General features: G+C 32.3%; 2 protein-coding genes and 1 pseudogene across 3 annotated transcripts in view; all 3 read right to left on the bottom strand.

The window, feature by feature from the left end:
• Nucleotides 1-19,825, bottom strand: part of FucT6 (alpha-(1,6)-fucosyltransferase 8) — a 288,678-nt gene that overhangs the window by 39,912 nt on the left and 228,941 nt on the right. The gene's annotated exons all lie outside the window — the stretch shown is intronic.
• On the bottom strand, nt 11,154-12,305 carry LOC111644030 (motile sperm domain-containing protein 2-like; annotated as a pseudogene).
• On the bottom strand, nt 17,102-17,683 carry LOC149373613 (uncharacterized). The gene has a single exon (XM_089596242.1). The coding sequence runs from the start codon at nt 17,681-17,683 to the stop codon at nt 17,102-17,104; it is 582 nt and encodes a 193-aa protein (XP_089452368.1).

A 19,825-nucleotide genomic window follows, 5' to 3' on the forward strand; every position in this document is an offset into this window, starting at 1 on the left:
AAAAAAAAAGTCCGAGGAAAAACATTATATTTCCAATCATCAAAAATATGCGTTTTAAGACATTGACAGTAGAATGGGAGAGGTAAATATTTCAATGTTTTGAAAATGTTTGATAGAAAAAATTAAAATTTCTGTTCGCTAGAAATAGTAGAAGTCCCATCAGTAGGAAAAAATACAAGTCTCAAAAACAAAAAATTATATTTAAGATTGTAAAAATTATGCGTTTTAGAATATTTACAGTAGAACGAGATAGGGGAAAATGAAGAGATTTGGAAAATTTTCGGTAGTACAAATTACAAGGTCTGTGCGCTGAAAAAAGTTAAAGCCCCATTAGTGCGATAAAATACAAGTCTCGATGAAAAAAAATATAAAAATTATTGTATTTATTAGCTCAAATGGATCTCTTAATAGTTGAAGTTGGAAAAGAACACTTTTGGACAATCTAACTCAATTCTAAATTCCCCGAAGTGCGAGCATTCACAATCAAAATTAAGAGTTTTGGTTGTCGGAACTTATAATTTTTTGTACTATAGGGACTTGTTTTTTTTTCACTGTAACGATACTTGCAATTTACAAAGTGGGGAAAGCATTACTTGAATGGACCATATCATTAAACTTTTTCCAACACACGGAATCAATAGTTTTTTTATCAAAAATTTTCAAACCGTTGAAATATTAACCTGTCTCATTCTGCTATGAATGTCCCGAAGTGCATTTTTTTGGTGATAGAAAACACTTTTTTTTCTCGGGACTTGTATTTTTTCGCACTGATGGGGCTTAAACTTTTTTCAGCGCACATACCTTGTAGTTTTTACTACCGAAAATTTTTCAAATTTCTCAATTTTCACCCATTTTGTTCTACTGTAAATGTCCCAAAACGTATACTTTTGACGATCGTGAATGTAATTTTCTTTCTCGGGACTTGTATTTTTTTGTACTGATGGGACTTAAACTTTTCCCAGTGAACGGAGTGTTTAATTTTTTCTATTGAAAATTTTTGAAACATAGTAATATTTGTGGCACCCCCCTGTCTTATTCTGCTTTAAATGTTCCGAACTGCATATTTTTGGTGGTAGAAAACTTTTTTTTTCGTCAGGACTTGTATTTTTTGGCACTGATGAGGTTTAAACTTTTTCCAGCACACGGAATTAGTAATTTTTTCTATCGAAAATTTTCACAACGTTTAAATATTTATTTGTCTCTGTTTTTTTGGGCACTGATGGAACTTTTTTTAGCGCGTGAAACTTGCTTTTTTGCACAGTCAAAAAATCAGCTAACGATTTGGCATCAGGAATCATATGATTTACCAGCCAACAAATCAGCTGACATTTTTCAGCAGTTATAGTTGATTTTTCTTTTTTTTCAACTACCTGACACAAAACATCGCCTTACTTTTTCGATTACTAAATTACAAATAGTTTATGCTAGTTTTAATTACCTCACAGTTTTCTTTTTTTTGTTTTAGGAAAGTAGCAGTATTTTACGTATTCTGGTAGCGCTTATAAAATATTTGTTTATTAGTTTTTTACTATAGTTTGCATGTGTTGATCTCATAAAGTGGCAGTTTAAACGGTCACAAATAATCAGTGATAGTCTCACTAATTAGGCACTATTAAAATAAAGTTTACGTTCTGAGACTTTTTATCTGGCTGCCACGTAGATAAAAGTTTCAGTGTAATAGAAGTATGAGTGACGTCTATAAAAAAGACTGGGAGGAGTTGCATCGCTTTCGGAAATGGTTGACCGAAGATAAAGATGAAGTAAATGCCTTTTGCAAGGCATGTAAAAAAATTGATTCCATATAACTCTGCACTAATAAAGCACGGTGTAACACAGAAACATGGAAGAAATTTAATGGATTATCTTACGAAGGAAGAAGAGAAGAAAAGACAGTGGCAGATGAGAAATTTGCCTACCGCGAATAATGTGAAATTTAAGAGTTGTGTCGATGACGCACAAAAAAATGAAATCCGAAGTAATTGAAGGCAACTGTACAGTAGAAAGCAGAATTTGTTCAGGACAGTATTCCTCCTCTCGGAATGAAAACAAATCAATACTAACTACGATTTATGAACCAACTGGTTCGATTCTAGGAATGGCTGATAACCAACAACTAGTGCAAAGTAACAATAATGTTTCTGACACAGTGCATAATATTAACGCAGATCTTGCTTCTACAGCATCTAACACACGCTGTAATACAAACAATGTGGACATTTACACAAAGGCAACTTTACCACAGGTTGACCAAAAAACGGCACAAAAAGGAGACGATGAAAATGCTGAAATGATGAGAGTCACTACCAACAACGTTAAAAACGGTGACAAATTAGTTAAAAAACAAGAAAAACATCGCAACCGATATAAGCCACAATTCCAAGATACTTGGTTGCAGGTAGACGAATTCAAAAATTGGCTTGCACCGGTGGAAGGTGACATTTTTAAAGCAAAATGCTTAGAATGTGAAGAAATATTTACTGCAACAATAAGCGTTCTAAAAAAACACAGAGGTAGTCAACGTCACATTATTGGCCAAAAAGCAAGTATAGAAGCTGTAATTGCAGAATTAAAAATAGCGGGTTTTATTATTGAGCACAACTTCTCTTTTAACCTTACTGAGAATTTCGTTCCATTCATTAAGCTTTGGTACCAGACTCAAAGAGTTCTCAGAATGTAACATTGGGTCGAAAAAAAGCCCACGATATAGTTGTTACTGCTATGTCTGTTGAGCATAAAAAAAACTTACGATGGAGATGAACATGAAACCGCTAATGCTAATAAGTTAGTAGAGTGTGTTACATCGTCGTTTGCGAAGTATAATATCCCTTTAAACAATATTATTTCATTGTGCTCAGATAATTGTAACGTTATGAAAGGTTGCAAAAATTCTGTAACAACCAAACTAAGAGAGATGAATCTGAAGATTTTTATAGTTTACTGTAATAAAAGTACTGAATATGCAATGAAATGATTAACGTGTAATGATTTTGCCAGTATTTCCCATAATTATATTTCAGCGAGCAGTAAAATAATACACTTGTGGGCAGCCTGTCAAATAAAGGGAAAATTGAAACGACTGGCAATACAAAGACCCACATTTTTACGCTGGTTGTCCCATTATGGTGCAATCCGCAGTATTGTACGTAGGCACACTGCATTAAGAATTTTCTTCGAAAATGAAAGATATAACAATCCAACTGATGAAAAAGTAGAACAGATACTTGAATACTTACAAGATCCAGTTATGACGTGTTATTTAACGTTTTTAGAGTCAGTTTTGGGACGATTGGCTAAAACGAAAGAAACATTGCAATCAATCGGACCACTTGTACCCAAAAATCTGGACCAAATGAGACAATTGTACACAGACATTTTAAAAATGTTCATTAAAGAAGAATTTAGACATCGATGATGACACTCAAATTGAGTTCAAAAAAACTTGTCAGCAGTTTCTTGTTGAAATATGTGTTGAACTAAAAAATCGATTAGATCTACAGAATGAAACTTTAATACATTCTCGATGTTTTCATCCAGAAAATGCTTTAAGCAAAAGTTTTCACGAAACTTACGAAGATCTCAATGCTGTATTCTTACAATTTTCGTTTATAGACAACGATGAAAGTACACGTGATAAAATAAATAAAGAATGGAAACATTAATTGGAATATGAATTTTTCCAAAATGAGGTAGATGTAATGAAAGCAGACGAGTTTTGGGCTCTGGTGAAGGACGTAAAGGAAGAAAATATTAATGTTTTTAAAAATATTGCAATGTTCGCACTACATGTTTTATGCATTCCTAAATCTAACGCTTTAACAGAAAGAGTGTGGAGTCAATACACAATGGAAAAAAATCCATATCGGAATTGATTGAATTTTACAAGCATGAGAGGAATCCTTTTGGTCGCACAATTAATTAAAGATGCTGGTAGTTTGCTAACTTATCAACCATCGAAGCATTTAATTGATGGTCTGACTAGTTCCAGATTAGAAAAAGAGAAAAATTTTAACGGAAATATCAATGACACTGACTTTGAAGAAAACATAAGAGATTGTCAATCGGTATGCTTTGATGAAAAAGAATGTATCGATGAGTATATGCAATATAGAAATGTGGAAATCAATTCCAAGTTACTACAGCTTTGTCGTAACGATGAGCAGCTGTTTTCAAAAAAATATAAACACATACGAAAAAATTCTGACATGCTAATAATTAGCGATAACGAAATCTGTAGTCCAGCTAAAATAAAAAGAAACTTAAAACGCTCACAGAAGTCTTTGACACTCAAAAACGCAACAACCACTATACATCAGACATATTTATTAAAAACGAAATTACAATGCCTATTAATGAATTGTCTAGTGGATCAGAGGTAAAAAATTGCAGAGAGAAAAAAGTTAGCAGGATAATTTCTTAACAAAAACTAAATGCACAAGATGAAAATGATACTCAACTTGGAATAGCATTGGATCCAACGCGTTATGAAGGGTTTAATAATGTGTCTATTACCATTGGAAAGTACAAAGGAAAAACTAACCATCCTATGAAGGATCAAAGGCCGTTAAACGTGACAGGCGATCAAGCAACGTTGTGTCACGCAAATGAAATGACTTTGTTGTTTTCTCCCGAACACAATACTTTATTTGGTGCCACGTGGATTGATGGTGATGTCATCGATGCTTATGCAGAAATCAAATGAGATAAATAGAAAAACACAGTGGCTGTTCCGTGTCGACAAGCTTCATTGATTTTACGAGGAATGACAAATAGCAATCCTTCTCGAGACTGGGCTATGCTTCACATCAAAGAGCAAATATCGGGAACTGTAATACATCCGGTGTCAAGTGGTTCACACTCAATTCAGTGGAAACACATTCATTGCAGTAAAACGCGACCACTATAGTTTGATGAGTATAATTGTGGTGTATACGTCATGTATTACACGGATGTTATAGGGCAAGCGGTTCAATATAATCAAAACTTTGATCCCATGGAGCTTAGAAGTACAGTAGCCAAACAGCTATTAAACAAGTCCATCAAAAATAGTTGTTTAATGTGTTTTAGAATAAGAAACAGTGGGTTCATTGAATCTAAATTATGCCAACGATTCAGTTCACAAGAAATGCCTAAACAACACACAATTAAATGAAATGGAAAAATTTAATCTATGTCTGGTGTGTGGAAAAAAATATACATCATAAAATAAAGGCATAGTTTGTCTCTATTTTGTAATATGAAGTACTTTTTTGTAAAAAAAAGTTAACCCAGGTTCACTGCTATTACTATCGTTGTATGTACAGTTGTACAACTTTTTAAAGGAGGATAGAAAAATATTTATTACAAACTGGTCTGAAATGACTGAGAAAGTTATAAAAGCAGTCAGTATTAAATGTACCATCTCATGTAGTTTTTGATTGACAGTGAAACGAGAAATAATTATGAGATAATAAAGTTCCAGAAGACTTAATGTAATTATGCTCTTTTGTTATTTTTAGAGTGAATTTAAACTCTTACATTATCTTAATACGAAGCCGCGCATCTTTTTGAACGTGAATATTGTTTGCACAAAAAATTAGAAGACTATTTTCTTATCAAAGATTTTATTCTAAATTCATTTACTAAACTCTTATACGAAGCGAAATTTGTGGCAAATAATAGTAAAAAATGTGTGTGCGTAAACAATTTTAGAATCTCACTCTGATGTATAATTACGTCAAGTGAACCTAGTTCTTTGTTGAATCTGGTAAAAAAACTACTATTTTCTGGTGTAGGGTGCATAAAGCATTGCATACAACCTGAAGCAATCCAAACATCGTATAAAGTCTTATCAATAATAAGGCCAAAAATATTCACGCACAAATTGTTAGTAAGACGATATTGGTGTTACAATCAGGGAAACGACCCCATTATCCTATGTAATGAGTGTCCTGTAACAATTAATGAATCAATAACATATGCATAATTGTAAGCAAGCGTATGTGTCACTGTAATACTGATACAATTGTTCATGTAAGGCTTACATTTAAAAATTTTAATCATTAAACACAGAAAATATTTGTCTGAAATATATCTTATATTTTTGCCTTATAAGCAGTCAAAGCTCTTTTTGACGCGTTCAATCCTGACTTAGTAACTTGACTGTGCCTTAAAGAATAATTGTCTTTGATTTAAAAATCGGCTTTGTATCATGCCATTCTTTCTTCATGTTAGAGGTTTAATCACAGGCGTACAGTAATGGAAAGGGAAAGGGAAAATGTGGAAAAAAATAGGAAAAAAACCTTCAGAGTTACTGCGAACGATTTTATTGTAAAGTAGTTGAAAAATACAAGTATAAAGTTTTTTTTTTTTTTAATGTTTTTCACCGTCACACGGTGTGAGGGTCAAAGTTATGGGTCCTCGATACTCTCGTTAGTTTTGTTAGTTAGTTATAAATTTGTTTTGATCAATTGGCAACGTTAAGGGAATAAAGGAATAGCGCCGCACATTTTTTGAAATAATTACGATTTTAAATTTTGCATTAGGATTACCGTTAGATTACGGAGAAATTAGATTAGTTTTGTTGAGTTTGCTTCGGACGCTCTCTGTTTACCATAGCTAGAGAGGCCGTTCTGTTTATTTACGTATTATAAATAAGATTGTGTGTGCCTTTATACGAGATTACCTATACATTTGGAATGTATGGATAATTACGTTGTATTAAAAATAAGAGCATGATCATTTATTTTTCGTCTAAACCCATACACATCTCATTTTGCATTCTGGCATACCTAAAATATGGTAGCTTTATCATTTGTATCTTCATGCAATAAGCTGGATTATGAATATCTACTTGTTACGTACGTTCGAGTACCAATAATAAAAACTTGATTGCAATGTAGTCGTATAAAAATGAAGTATAAATAGAAAAGTACAAACAATCTTTTATAATTAATAAATATATTTTTATCAATGTAATAATAGTGTTAAAATAAATGGATATAGAATTTTAATAATTATTTAAAATTTTTAGGTTATCAATGATGCCAGATGACCATAAAAATAAGGTGCGTAATTAGGTGACACATACAGAAATTTCTTTATATGATTTTCGAGCGTAAGTCCGTCCGTTTTGTTGTTAGCTGCTGGCTTGGTACCCGCGAGCGGACAAATACTTTTTGGGTTTGATAGTCAACAGTACTTTTCCGCCTTGATCAACAGTTTCATCCAATGCAAAATAAAAATCTCCTCATTGTTTATTATGAATAATTCTTGGTTTATTTTTTTGAGTAACAAAATAATGATCGTCTTTTTATTTTATTTTGGTTTTCTTTATCCTTTTATTTTATACGTTATATCTTTTGAATTCATCAGAAGACTTCACTGATTTCAATTTGAATTCCAAAATAATTTTGAATGAAAAAGCATGTTGTTAAAAACCAATGAGTAAATAGTATAGTTCAGAGTATCATTTTCTGAGCTTAAAAAACTCCACTTGTGATATGTAAATAATTATGATAAAAAAGTACGAATACATCTATTAGAGTATTTGTCATTATTTGATTTGGTTTTTTTTTTATCATACACCCCGGCATACAGTATGTGAAAAAATTAACATAATTCTTTTCAAAGACTTGGAAGAAAAAGAACCCATAATATAAAATTTTTTTTTGTACATTAACAACATTATTTCAGCCGTGATATTATCTTTGTCATAAAACAACAAATTGTTTAGTCAAAAATAATAATTCATTTTCCTCACATGTAAAATTCTTTTGCAGAAAGTGCAAGTGGCTGCAGGGAACTTCCTCCAAATAACAAAAAAAAATAAATAAAAGAAATCGAGGAGGTAGATTTGTACGGTATCGCAAAATGCGGGAATTTAGTAGGAGCTGCTTCCAAATGGCGTCAGCGGTAGACGTCAGCTTCAGCAATATGATGAGGATGCAAGAGATGTACTTGCAAAACTTGTACGGTTAAGCTCTTGCAGGAGCAGAAAGGTCCCAGGGCAAGTATTTTATAATTTTCGTAAGACTACTTAAATCTGCCGAAAAACCCTCCCCTGCCAACAAAATTCAACAAAATTATTAGGCTGGTGGAAGTAGAAAAAACGCGTATGTAATTACGCACATATTCTAGAGCACTCTTAGTTTTTGATGCCGTGAGTTGAATACTTTCATTTTGTTAATTTATTATCAGTAATACAAAAATATTCTTCCCAACTGGTACACAATCATTTGAATCTTATTATAATTTTGCACTTAAGCGGGCCATATTTTTTTTTTTCATGCATGCCAAAGGGTGCTTAAAAACTGGATCGAGCTACTGTATATTGGAAATTTTAAGAAAATGATTGTTTTTTAGTAAAATCTAACTCAATTTATTTTTTTTTTACATGGGGTAGCGCGTAACGTAATATCGACTGGCATGATCAAATCAACAAACTGTTTAAAGTAATTGTATGAAATAAAGAATTTCGTACTATTAAAAAAAATATTTTTTCCTGCATTTTTTTATTTTGAAGTTGACAATTGCTTACACATTTATTAGAAAGTGCGATAAAAATATTCGTTCTACCATTTTTTCAAAAAATTTATCTAATTGTTCATGTATAATAATTTGTTTAATCAATTTGTTGATTAGACCACGGCTATCGATGTAACACACAATAATATTTTCAATATGAAGTAGCTCGATCCCATTCTTTAGTACCGTTTTGCATATTCTCTAAATTTGAAATAATAATAAGTATCCAACTTTTTTCAAAATAGTGCATATGCACTGTAAAATAATGAATATACAATATTTAAGCAGTGAAACAGTTGATTTGATCATTTCAAAGATGTATACTTATAAGTTATTTAAAATAGTGAATATTCACTGCAAAATAGTGAATATTCACTATTCTACCAAGTTATCGTTTCACTATTTCAATTAGTTGTTAAAATTATTGTTGGTACTACTTGAAATAATCTGTTCAAGTTGTGCAATTACCTTTATTTGGATTAAGATCATTTATTGGATTACTGATAAATAAATAAAATTAAAATTTGTATCGATTGGGTGCGAATAAGCGACCCTCATTTTTCAGTACTTCGCTAGTGAAAAAAAGCTTGTCCACCTACGCAAATAGTGAAATTTTTACAATTTCAAATTTAGAGAGTGGACGAAAAATAACATCGTCCACTTAAGTACAAAATTATAAGTTTGAAATGATCATGTACCTGTTGGGAAGGCTATTTTGTCATACTGAGGATAAATTAACATAATGTATGTATTTATTTAATTCATCATATAAAAAATTTAGAGCGTGCTTAATTGATACTGATACACAAGTAGCGAAACATAAAAAAAAATTGGCTTTTACTTATACTAGGGCGATTATTTTTTCTTAAAATTTGTATAAAATTACCGGCAACAAATCTGTGAAGATGACATTATGATATACCCTTTAGTTTTCGAGATATTGAAAATAAAACCATATACCTTTGAAAAATTGCAGATTTTTCAGACAATAATGGGGGGGGGGGGGGTTCCACTAATAATGATACAAACATCCACTAAAAAATCATAAAATTGAGGTCTTGGAAAAAATATGTGTGAAAAATGAGTCGATTTAGACGACGGGAAGCGGTTCAAATGGCAATAAACATTTAAGCAAATTTTAATAAATAAACAAAATTTATCATCGACAAATGAACATTCTTCGATATAAGTTTTTTGTAAGTTTAGAATCCTAAAATCCGTATTCGCTCAAGTTTTACGTCCATTCACTGTAAATCCAAGTATCTTACAGTACAGGTTTAAAGCGTGTAGTTGAAATGTTCTCATTTTTATAAAATTCTGTACGGTTATGTCAATAAGAATTTTAAGAATAACCAAATCAATGGCACACCAAGTAGTTCACCAGTTGTAATAAACTGGACAAGTTTTAATGGGAAAAACCAATATAAGAAGACTGTAGAGTTGATAAACTTAACTGTCACAGATTTAACATACCTAAAAGTGTGTACAATCTGACAGAAATATTTAACTCTCTACTTCTTGTGTCAATCAGTGAAGAAAAAATTGTTTAGTTTACTAGGTTTGACGAAATAGTTTACAAGGCATCAGTTTAGTTTTTCTTAATACATTTATCAACAGTAGGGCACTGCATGTTGTAAAAATATAAATTTTATCTACACGCTTTAAACGCGTTATTTAACACACTCAGAATTTCATTGTGTTGGAGTTTACAGTTCAAAATAAGGAATTAATTGAAATTTTGCGATTTTCGACTGTAATTAGTCATTATTCATACCAATAATAGATCAAACTTAATCAAACTGGTCTGAAAATCTTTGAATTTATTTCGTAAAATGCACGTGCTTTAGCTTATTATTTTATTTAATATGAAATACTGCGATATCTTAACGTAGCAAAAAAAAAAAAAAAAAAACAATGTGACAAAATTAGGCATTTTTTAATGTATTTCAAGATAACTGTGATGATGAGATGTTAATATGGTTTTTTAAAAAATAAAGATATATAAATTTTTTGTAAATACTCTGTAAATAATAGTGTTAAAAAAGTCGTACAATAAACTTCAAAACGTTTTTATTGTGTAACTTTATCATTCATAATTGTTTTAAAGGGATTTAACAGATAACGTACAGGGGATTCTAACTTTATAGTTTACTTCCTTTTTTTCGTAATTCTCAGTTTTAAATTTGTAATACATTGTAACAAATTTCATAACAGCATCCTTCTTATTTCTTGCATAGTTTCAAATTGATTAATTACTGCAACAGTGAAGTAACAATTAAACGTATCTAATTTTAAGAAGATTATAACGATACAACAAAAATGGAAACAAGTGTGAGGATATGTTATTAATTGATCACCACTTGGCTTATTTTTGGTACTTTCATACAGTTGTAATACTGTCGTATTTCTGTATGTTAACATCGAGAAATATCAACTGTTTAGGAAAATAAAAGCCACGTTCATCTATTTGTAATTAGTTTCTTATTCTTTACCATAATCTCGTAAATTGTACAATATATTGAATCTACAGTTTTTTCTAAATATTATTAGAAAAGTCTTAATGATGAACCATCAACTCATTAATTATGAAATTCACAATCGATTCGAGTCTTAGTATTATTTACATTTATTAGGAAAAATTTTGTTTTCTTTTATTGATCGGAATGTACGTGTCTACGAATATTTTTCTTAGGACTGTACATCTTGGTACTTTCTTTTTTGGATAATCCCTTTTTATTTGCTATTGAATAAGAACTTTTCGGGTTGATGCTAAAACAACTGAGCTAGAGAACAAGAAAATGTTTCACGTAATTATCGCACTTTGTTCATAAAATAAAACACAATTCTATAAAACTAATTGCATAAAATTAATACCTTTTTGTAATCTGTTTTTTCATTAACAAGACCATTAAATGCAGGAACAAATTCAAAACCATATTTATTATTGCCTCCTCAAGATTTTAATGCCACACTTGGATCGACAGACTCTTTTAAAGAAGATTTTTTGACAAACTTTATTTTTGGAAGAGATTTAGCTGGTAATCCAGATTTGATTATGCTGAATGTGGCATTTGGTATCCATGGCATCTCTAGTATAATAATGTAATTCAAAAAAATAGGGTGGTAATTTTTGAACAATCTAATCGTTTTGTCAGTTTAATATCCATGTTTGATAGGCCCACGTCGATCATATCAAAGAATAACGAAATTTGGTTTCCATTCCCTTCTCTGAAAAAAAATATTTCATTGGTTGTAAGTATTTTGTACTTATATTGGTGGTAATTATTTGCAAACTCTAACAATACTTCACCTTTCTAATCTTTCAAACCAGTAAACAATACACCTTGGTAGCTCTGCAAAATTTTTTGATCCTTTGGTTGTAATTTGGATTTTATGACAAATACTTTTTTCCATCTTTATCCTTTCCATAATTGTACCAGACTCCATGTTCTAAATAGTCCATTCTAACGTTGTTTTCAGTAATGTCTAAAAAAAAGAGCATTAGTGTTTTCAAATTATCAGTCTGATAGACTTCAAGGATGTCAGTTTTTTCTGTCGAAAGAAATATTGTTTCAAATAAAAAAAGGAAAATAATGGAATAAAAATTATATTTGTGGAATGAATATCAGTACCTCATGGAGTATGTCAACATTTTGCGCAAGAATAACAACCATATTATAATCAGGGCTGACTTTCCCACACTGCAAACCAACAGGGAACCTCTGCAATTTTCTCAGACTTGATTTTATCACTCTCAATATGAGTAATGCAACTGGCAATACCAACAGCTGTAGCATCTCCATTGTCAAATAGCACTCTCTGCTTGATGTACTTCTTATCGCTTGTTGTATCAATGACTATGCCAACATGTTTTAAATATCATCAATAAATATATATAAGCATTCACTTATTTGAGTCTCCACCACTAAATTCTTTATGACTCGACAAATTCACTTAAGTAGGAACCTGTCAAACTTGATTATGTTGACAATGTTTACTCTTTTGATAAAAATATTCTGAAATTAAATGAAAAATACACCTATAACCCAGCAGCAGATCAATTAACCTAATTCAAAAATAGTGATATCCTGAGTGGCTATATCATTACCAAGAAAACCAGCAACTGTCATCATCAGGGCGATAAATATATAACACTTGAATTTAGTTGAGAGATAACAGAAAAAACTTTTTTACCTACATATTTTTTATGGGTTCTAAGTCCTTATAGCTCTAAAAATAGCCCTTTTCGGAAATTATAGGGGAGAAACTACAAATCAACGGCCCCTTAGGGCCAGCGATTATTTTATGACTACACTTTTTACAGCTTCTCATTTGACCAAATAAATTGTATGGATCCAGAATGAATACGTTTTTAATAAGAAAATTTTTGTTTTAAAAAGTGTCAGGAGTAGATGTTAATTATTTTTACTGAAAACGTTTTATATTACATGTCAACACACTACTGTTAAGACCGATGGTTTATTAATAAAATATACCCTTGGACGAGCAAGCATCAGTGGTTAGCAACTTAACCCAGCTTTTAGTCTAGTGAGTCTATTGAAAAGCCCAAAATAATATCCATCACACTCAGTTCTGACATTTCTGCCAAAGTGTAAATAAGTAATCAATTCGCTGTTTACAGCATTGAGTTATTTGTATTTAATTTTAAGGGCTGAAAAATTGCTTTTTTAATTAAGTATATTCATGGTTGGATACTGTTACTCACAAGGACGACTCAGAAAAAAAAAAAATGTTTTTATCTATTTTTATTATTCAAAACTTTTATTTTTCTTCAGAAGATTTCTAGGGGTTCTTAATGGAGTTGCCAAAAAAAATTTTTAATGGTATATTACATACTTAAAGTAGAAATTAAATTAATCATCGCTCGTGCGGCTAATTTGAGCCCGAGCCGAAATTGAGGGCGGTAAAGATACACAAGCAGTGATACTTTACGTGCTGCTCGAAGTACGTGTACGATTTTTCTGCATTTTATTACTTAAATAATTTAGTTTAACTAGATTTATTTATTGATTTATTAATTAATTTTACTACGGTATAGAACGCAACACAATAGTAATGCTATTGCAGTTGTAATATTGCAAAGATTACGCTTGTACCTGTTCACAGGCCGGTAAAATGTAGAAAGAAAAAAAAAATATTAAATTTACTAGCTAATTCTTTTGTAGCAATACTAGTACTAATGTAAGATTTATTTTTTATCTATGATTTTTAAAGATGAAAATCTAATCTATTATACGTAGTACGTAGTTTTCTTTATTTTCTTTTATTTTTTTTTTTTTTTATCTATATACATGTAATCATTACCATTTAACTTTTCAATTAACCTTAGTTATAGAGTAATAGTTTCTCGTATCGTTTACCCAATCGGAAATGTAAGCTTGGCTACCCAGCTCGCAAAGTTCAGCCAAGGTAGGCTGACACGGTCGGGCCAACATTCAATTTTTGGAATATGGAACGTGACATGAGGTTGGCACCAGCTAGGGAGCCAAGTTTATTTTGTCTCACTTTCTCTTATACGTATATGCTTACATACATACACTCAAGGCAATTTGTATCTGTCGTAAAAATTTGTTTACACACATTTAACGATGTCCTGGAACTTATAACATGACAACGATTTACTGTCGCTTAACAGATAATATTTTTTATCGTTCCGACCAATATAAAGTGCCCTTAAGTGTACAATCATGATCGTACGAAATATATGTATACGTGTATGGAATAAGTTTGAGTTTAGAGTAGCGTATTTTATAAAATGATATAACCTAAACATGAAAAGTTGTTAAACTTGTAAATATTGTAAAAATGGTTTTGTCTGTTTTTGGAACTGTCTTTCAACGTTCCAATGAGTGGGACGGTAGAAGAGCGGCTGGAGATAGTAACGAACATTTTAACGTAGCTGAAATTAATTAATAATTAAATAAACTCACAATATTTGATACAATTAAAAATTATAATCCGTCAACTATTCCAGTAAAAAAAGAAATTACTTTACTTTAGCAGTACAATAATTGGTTACTTTTTCATGCCTTTTCAGAGTTATATTTTCTCCACTTATTTTTTTACGCTAGTTCCCTATCTAGATCTGAGCTAGCCACACGTTTTGTCGATACATAGGGCACTGTACAAAAGCAAAGCCAACGTAGATTACCTCGGCTGCCAAGGTAGGCCCGAGCTATCACCGAGCTTAGATTTCCGATCAGGAATTCATTGCATCATTAGTTCCATAGTTTTTTGTCCTTTGTTTTTAGTACTAACATTTTCGACATTTTCAGTAATTGCATAAGTTTTTTTTTTGTTATGCTTTTTGAATTCAACATATTTTTGTAATGCTTTTTGAATTCATACATGATTTTTCTGAAGCGAACCCCGTTGAAATTAATTTTTTAGGGCAAATAACTTTTAAATAAGAGGCCATTAAAAATACGTTTCAAACTACCCGTAAATGGAGTTGAAATGTTACGGTGCACCTGAATGAACGCACAGCGTTACCACATTTTCATTGAGCTTAGTTAGTAAGCAATGAGAACTGTATACATGGGTATATCTATGTGCACACAAGAGCGTCTGCTTACTGCTAGTAAAGTTAAAGTTATAATACTTGTTTATACATCAAGTGAAGACTAGCAAAAAATATGTGTGTACGCTCTTGCTGTATGTAAATATAATGTGCACTATAAAAGGATATAATACTGTATTATATCACAACAGGCTGGTGTTCATTTGCTTATCATGCAAAGTAATTATAAGCAATGAATTAATAAAGTTCGTACTGTCACCTATGTGTCACACCTCTGAACAGACCAATTAAAAAGAAGACTCGTGAGTGGACAGTGAAAGAGGAGTTATGAGCTGGTTATACACTTTGATTAGCAAACTAAAAAACAAACAGTCGGCATACCTTTTGTGTGGTTTGTAAACTTCATGTGTTGAAGATTGTTTAAGAATGTCATAAGAATACCCACCAAGTACTCGCCTAGTACGTGTCTATTTCCGTTAAATACACACCATAGGCCCAAGACGTTCCACCTAAGTGCCAGGGAAGTAAGCGGCAAGTGCCCACCAAGACCTCGGCAAGTACCCGCCAAGTACCTCAGAAGTACCCATAAGTGCCCGGGGCATACCCACTAAGTAAGGGAGAGGGGGGCGGTACGGACACTCTACCTGTAAGCAAGCTCTTGTTAATAGTACTAATCGTCAATACAAATGATGTAGGGAACTTTTTAAAGAGAAAGGTCTAGAGAACAACATATGATAAAATTTAAATCAAATTAAGCACATAGTGACACTGAAAAATATACTAGATTACACGTCTAAAAAAAGGACAGTCTGCCCCCCCTACGGGGCAGGGAGATCTCAACGTCGGACACGATGAGCACGAAGAGTTGGGTAAAAAATTCTTTAAGGTTATAAGGTACATATTTAATTAAAAAATCGTGAAGCTAAGTGTTGATCAATATTTTCATTAATGAAAATAATGACACATAGATTTATTTTATTTTACAACCTTTTTTCATCTTATTTGATAATATCACTTTGATTTCGTTGAGAGATTCAATTACTCTTTGGTATTGAAATAATCCGTAATAATATATAAATAATAATAACAATAATAAATAATTCTAATTGTTTGACTTTGAGTTTAAAAACAAATTAAAATAAATTAAAATTTTCGCAAGGTTCATCAAGTGCTTTGTCAAGCTCACCAGTTTTAGATTGCACTACAAAAGTACCCAAGTGAAAAGGATCGTTAAAAATCGAATAATGTAAAATGTTATTCGGAGTTTTCTCTTGATTGACAGTAGTTAATGGCTGCCTGGGCAATACATTATCAGCAGGCATCTTTTGAGATGATTTTTTGTGCAACTCTACAGGTTTTTTCAATAACACATCAGACTTGATTGTCATTTTGCTTCCCTTCTTCTCCTTGGGCTCTTTTTTTACTCTAACTTTCTTTACCGTTTTTTTGTTTCTTTTTTTACTCTAACTTTTTTTACCGTTTTTTTTTGTTTCTACTTTTAATTTTTCATTTTTATTCGTGTTCAACTCATCAATATAAGCATCGCTTGTGACAATCGCTGCAGCTCCTCGCTTTCTACTCACAAGAGTCTTTGCCGGCTGATTTTCAATGCTGTCAGAAAAAATAGAATTTTTATTGGCTATGTCACTTACACTTTGATTTTGAGCTGCAGTTGACTTATCTTAACTTTCGTGTTCATTAACAGCTGTTTGCTAAAATAATGTTTATTTAAGTAGCCTATTAAACACTAAGTTAAAAAGTTACAACATTACTTACAAGAAATGATATAATATTTTTGATATGAGAGAGAGGAACTTCCATTGTTGGCTCCACTGGCGAACAAGTCTCCAATATAGGCTTAGTAATGGATGATGATACACGATGCACATTTCCTGTAGTCACATCGGAAGTCGAGGATGAATTTGAGTGACGATCATTAGATTTATTGCTGCCAGTTGACTCACTCATAATGGTGTCGATTGTTTCTTTATACAAAGACGCGTTACAGGAATCTATAATAAAAAAATATCATTCATATAAAAAACAAATACTATTTTTTTAAATTATTTTATCAAAATATTTACCCGAATTATGAGTGGAGTCTAAAGTATCAGAAAAGTAGGAATTAAAAACTGAATCATTGCATGGCCAAATACCGGTTGTCTTAAAAGCATTGACGGCCGTGTTTATTTTACATGCTTTTTGCCAAGCTTTGCCAAAAATTCCAAACACATCTTTCATCTGGACTTGGGAACGACTTCGCTGAAACTTGTTCACCTCCTCCGCATAATAGTAATTCAATGGCTTCATGAAACCAACGTCAAGTGGTTGCATTCGATGAGTGCAATGTGGCGGGAAGCATAGAACAATGACACCTTTCTCTTTACCTAACTCTGCCACTTCAAGATTTTTCACATGAGAGCAGTGTCCATCCAAAATCAACAACACTGGGTTCTCTGGAGATGCTTTTGAAAATTCAATGAATTTAATGAACCATTGAGTAAAAACATCTGTTTCCATCCAGCCACTTTCCCGAAAAACAGCCCAAGATCCTTCTGGTTTATCGTTCAAAAACAAGTCGTTTGGTTTAACCCGAGAAAAAATAAGCATCGGTGGCATGAAGGCATCTGCTGCAGACATGCACAACTCTGCAGTGACAGTCTCACCTCCTTTAGTAGATATTTTTCCTCCAACCTGATGTCTTCCTCTTTTGGCAATGACTCTCGTATCAGACTTTGGCACAATTGAAATGCCAGTCTCGTCAACATTCCAAATGTTAACAGCACTGATCTCATACTTTTCTAAAACTTCTTTCAGCAGTAAGAAAAACTCATTAACACTGTATTTATTAAATCCATTAGCCCTTGCTGCAGATGTTGGCTGAGCTTTTCTATTGGAAAGCTCATGCCTTTTCATGAAACTGTGCAGCCAATCTTTTCCTGCGAGACCTGAAAAGTAATGTAAAAATGAGAATATTCTTAAATTCTCAAGTCACATTACAGGCTGAGATGAATTATTGATGTTTCAATTGGTACATTACCAGTTTCTGATTTGAAAGGATGTGTTACACCAAGTTTAATGGCAAAATCGTAAGCTAATTGCCTTAGCTCCATTGATGACAGCCCCATCAATATTTTTTCCATGTCAAGCACGCAATCGCAAAGAGCTTATTCCTGCTCATGAGAAAATAATTTTTGGAACCCTGAATAGTATTTATATTATAAATAAAAACGTGCACAATTTATTTAAATATTTCAATCTATTGACTAACCAACACTCATTACACTTGGATTTTTTAATCTTCTTCCAAGGGTCGTTCTAGGTACACCGAACTTAGTAGCGGAACTTTTTTTATCGATTTACCACTGTGTACATAATCAACAGCCAATTGCAACTGACCATCGATCCACCCTCTTCTCTCACTTTTTCTTTTGTAATTACAGACCATCCTAGTCATTAAAATTTTAGCACAAGTTGAAAAAAAAACATCCTTAGAAAACAAAAATTTGGGTTAGAAAATCGTAAACAGTCGGCTTGACACTATAGTCGCCACTAGTCGCCGTGCTCATCCTGCCCTTCCGGTTGATGTCCACCCAGCCCCCTTCATGTAACTTTTTAATTTCAATATAACTTTTATTCTGCATGTCGTACGATAATAATTCGAGTAGCTGATGAAAGCTCTTGAATGGCACTTTTTACTGCAATAAAATTTGAAACCATGTATTACATAATTTTCCTCCAAAAAATGCTTACAAATTTTCGACGGGACTTATATATCAAGTTCAAATTTTCTAATAATTCTAATTACTTAATTATTACTTTTTCAGTCGTAAAAGTTTCTGAAGATTGAAGCTAAACTATTCATTAACAAGGAAAAAAAATCCACAGGCTGAAAGTTATTTATTTGATTGTAATCCAGGGTGACAAATTTACCCACCGAACCTAATCTGCCTTCCTCTCCCTTATCCACCAAGTGCCTGTTTACATTCCGTTAAATACACACTATGGGCCTGAGAAGTTCCTGCTTATCAATAAGCTACGCCAAGGATGTAAACGCCACCAAATGTTTGATGGTCAACGAGGTTCGCCCAAAAAAAATCGCTCCACACGCTGTTCTCGGGAAATGCTACCGTTACACATCAGCCTGTGTTCCTCTTTTTCAGCTCTGTGTAGTATGTACATAAATATTTGTGAGCAAAGTTTTGTCTTATGGTTAGAGAATTGTCTAATATAAAATTATTTTTGATCATTTTTAGTATTCTTTTTTAAATTCCTTGTACTCTTGTCGAGTATCGGAGTGGGAGTGTGCTTCTATGTGAAGTAAAGTAGACTGATTTTGTATTTAACACTCTTAAATTTATTTATTGAATAGAAGCACCAAATTAATATTTTTGATGCAAACACTTTACTTTTCTGAGGTAAAGATTCGGAATAATTGAAACGAGAAGTAATAGTAATAATCGAGTTATAAAGAACGGCAGTAAATTGATCGTTAAAGTGCGCGTGTAAAACTTTTAAAAGAGGCGTATGTGTGTGCTCGTGCAAAGGTGCGTGCATCTTGCTCAACGACCGAGTACGAACTGGCTATTACATCGCGCAGCTACATTTAAAGAGAGCAAGCCGCTGCCTACTTTACAAAGTTTTTGACTAACTAAAGAGACGCGGCGCATTGCGATTGGTTGTCTTGAAACTCGGTGTACTAGTGGCTGATTGGTAAATCTAATCAAGCGCGTAAACTTAAATTTGAGGACCTCAATATTGAACAACCCTTTTTATTACACT

The sequence above is a fragment of the Copidosoma floridanum genome, unplaced genomic scaffold (assembly GCF_036245765.1).
Source record: "Copidosoma floridanum isolate Cflo_tuat_1 unplaced genomic scaffold, Cflo_Japanese_pri ptg000030l, whole genome shotgun sequence".
Classification (NCBI taxonomy): Eukaryota; Metazoa; Arthropoda; class Insecta; order Hymenoptera; family Encyrtidae; genus Copidosoma; species Copidosoma floridanum.

Coding starts and splice junctions, on each gene's coding strand:
- LOC149373613 (XM_089596242.1), bottom strand. CDS start 17,683: ATGTCTGCAGCAGATGCCTTCATGCCACCGATGCTTATTTTTTCTCGG.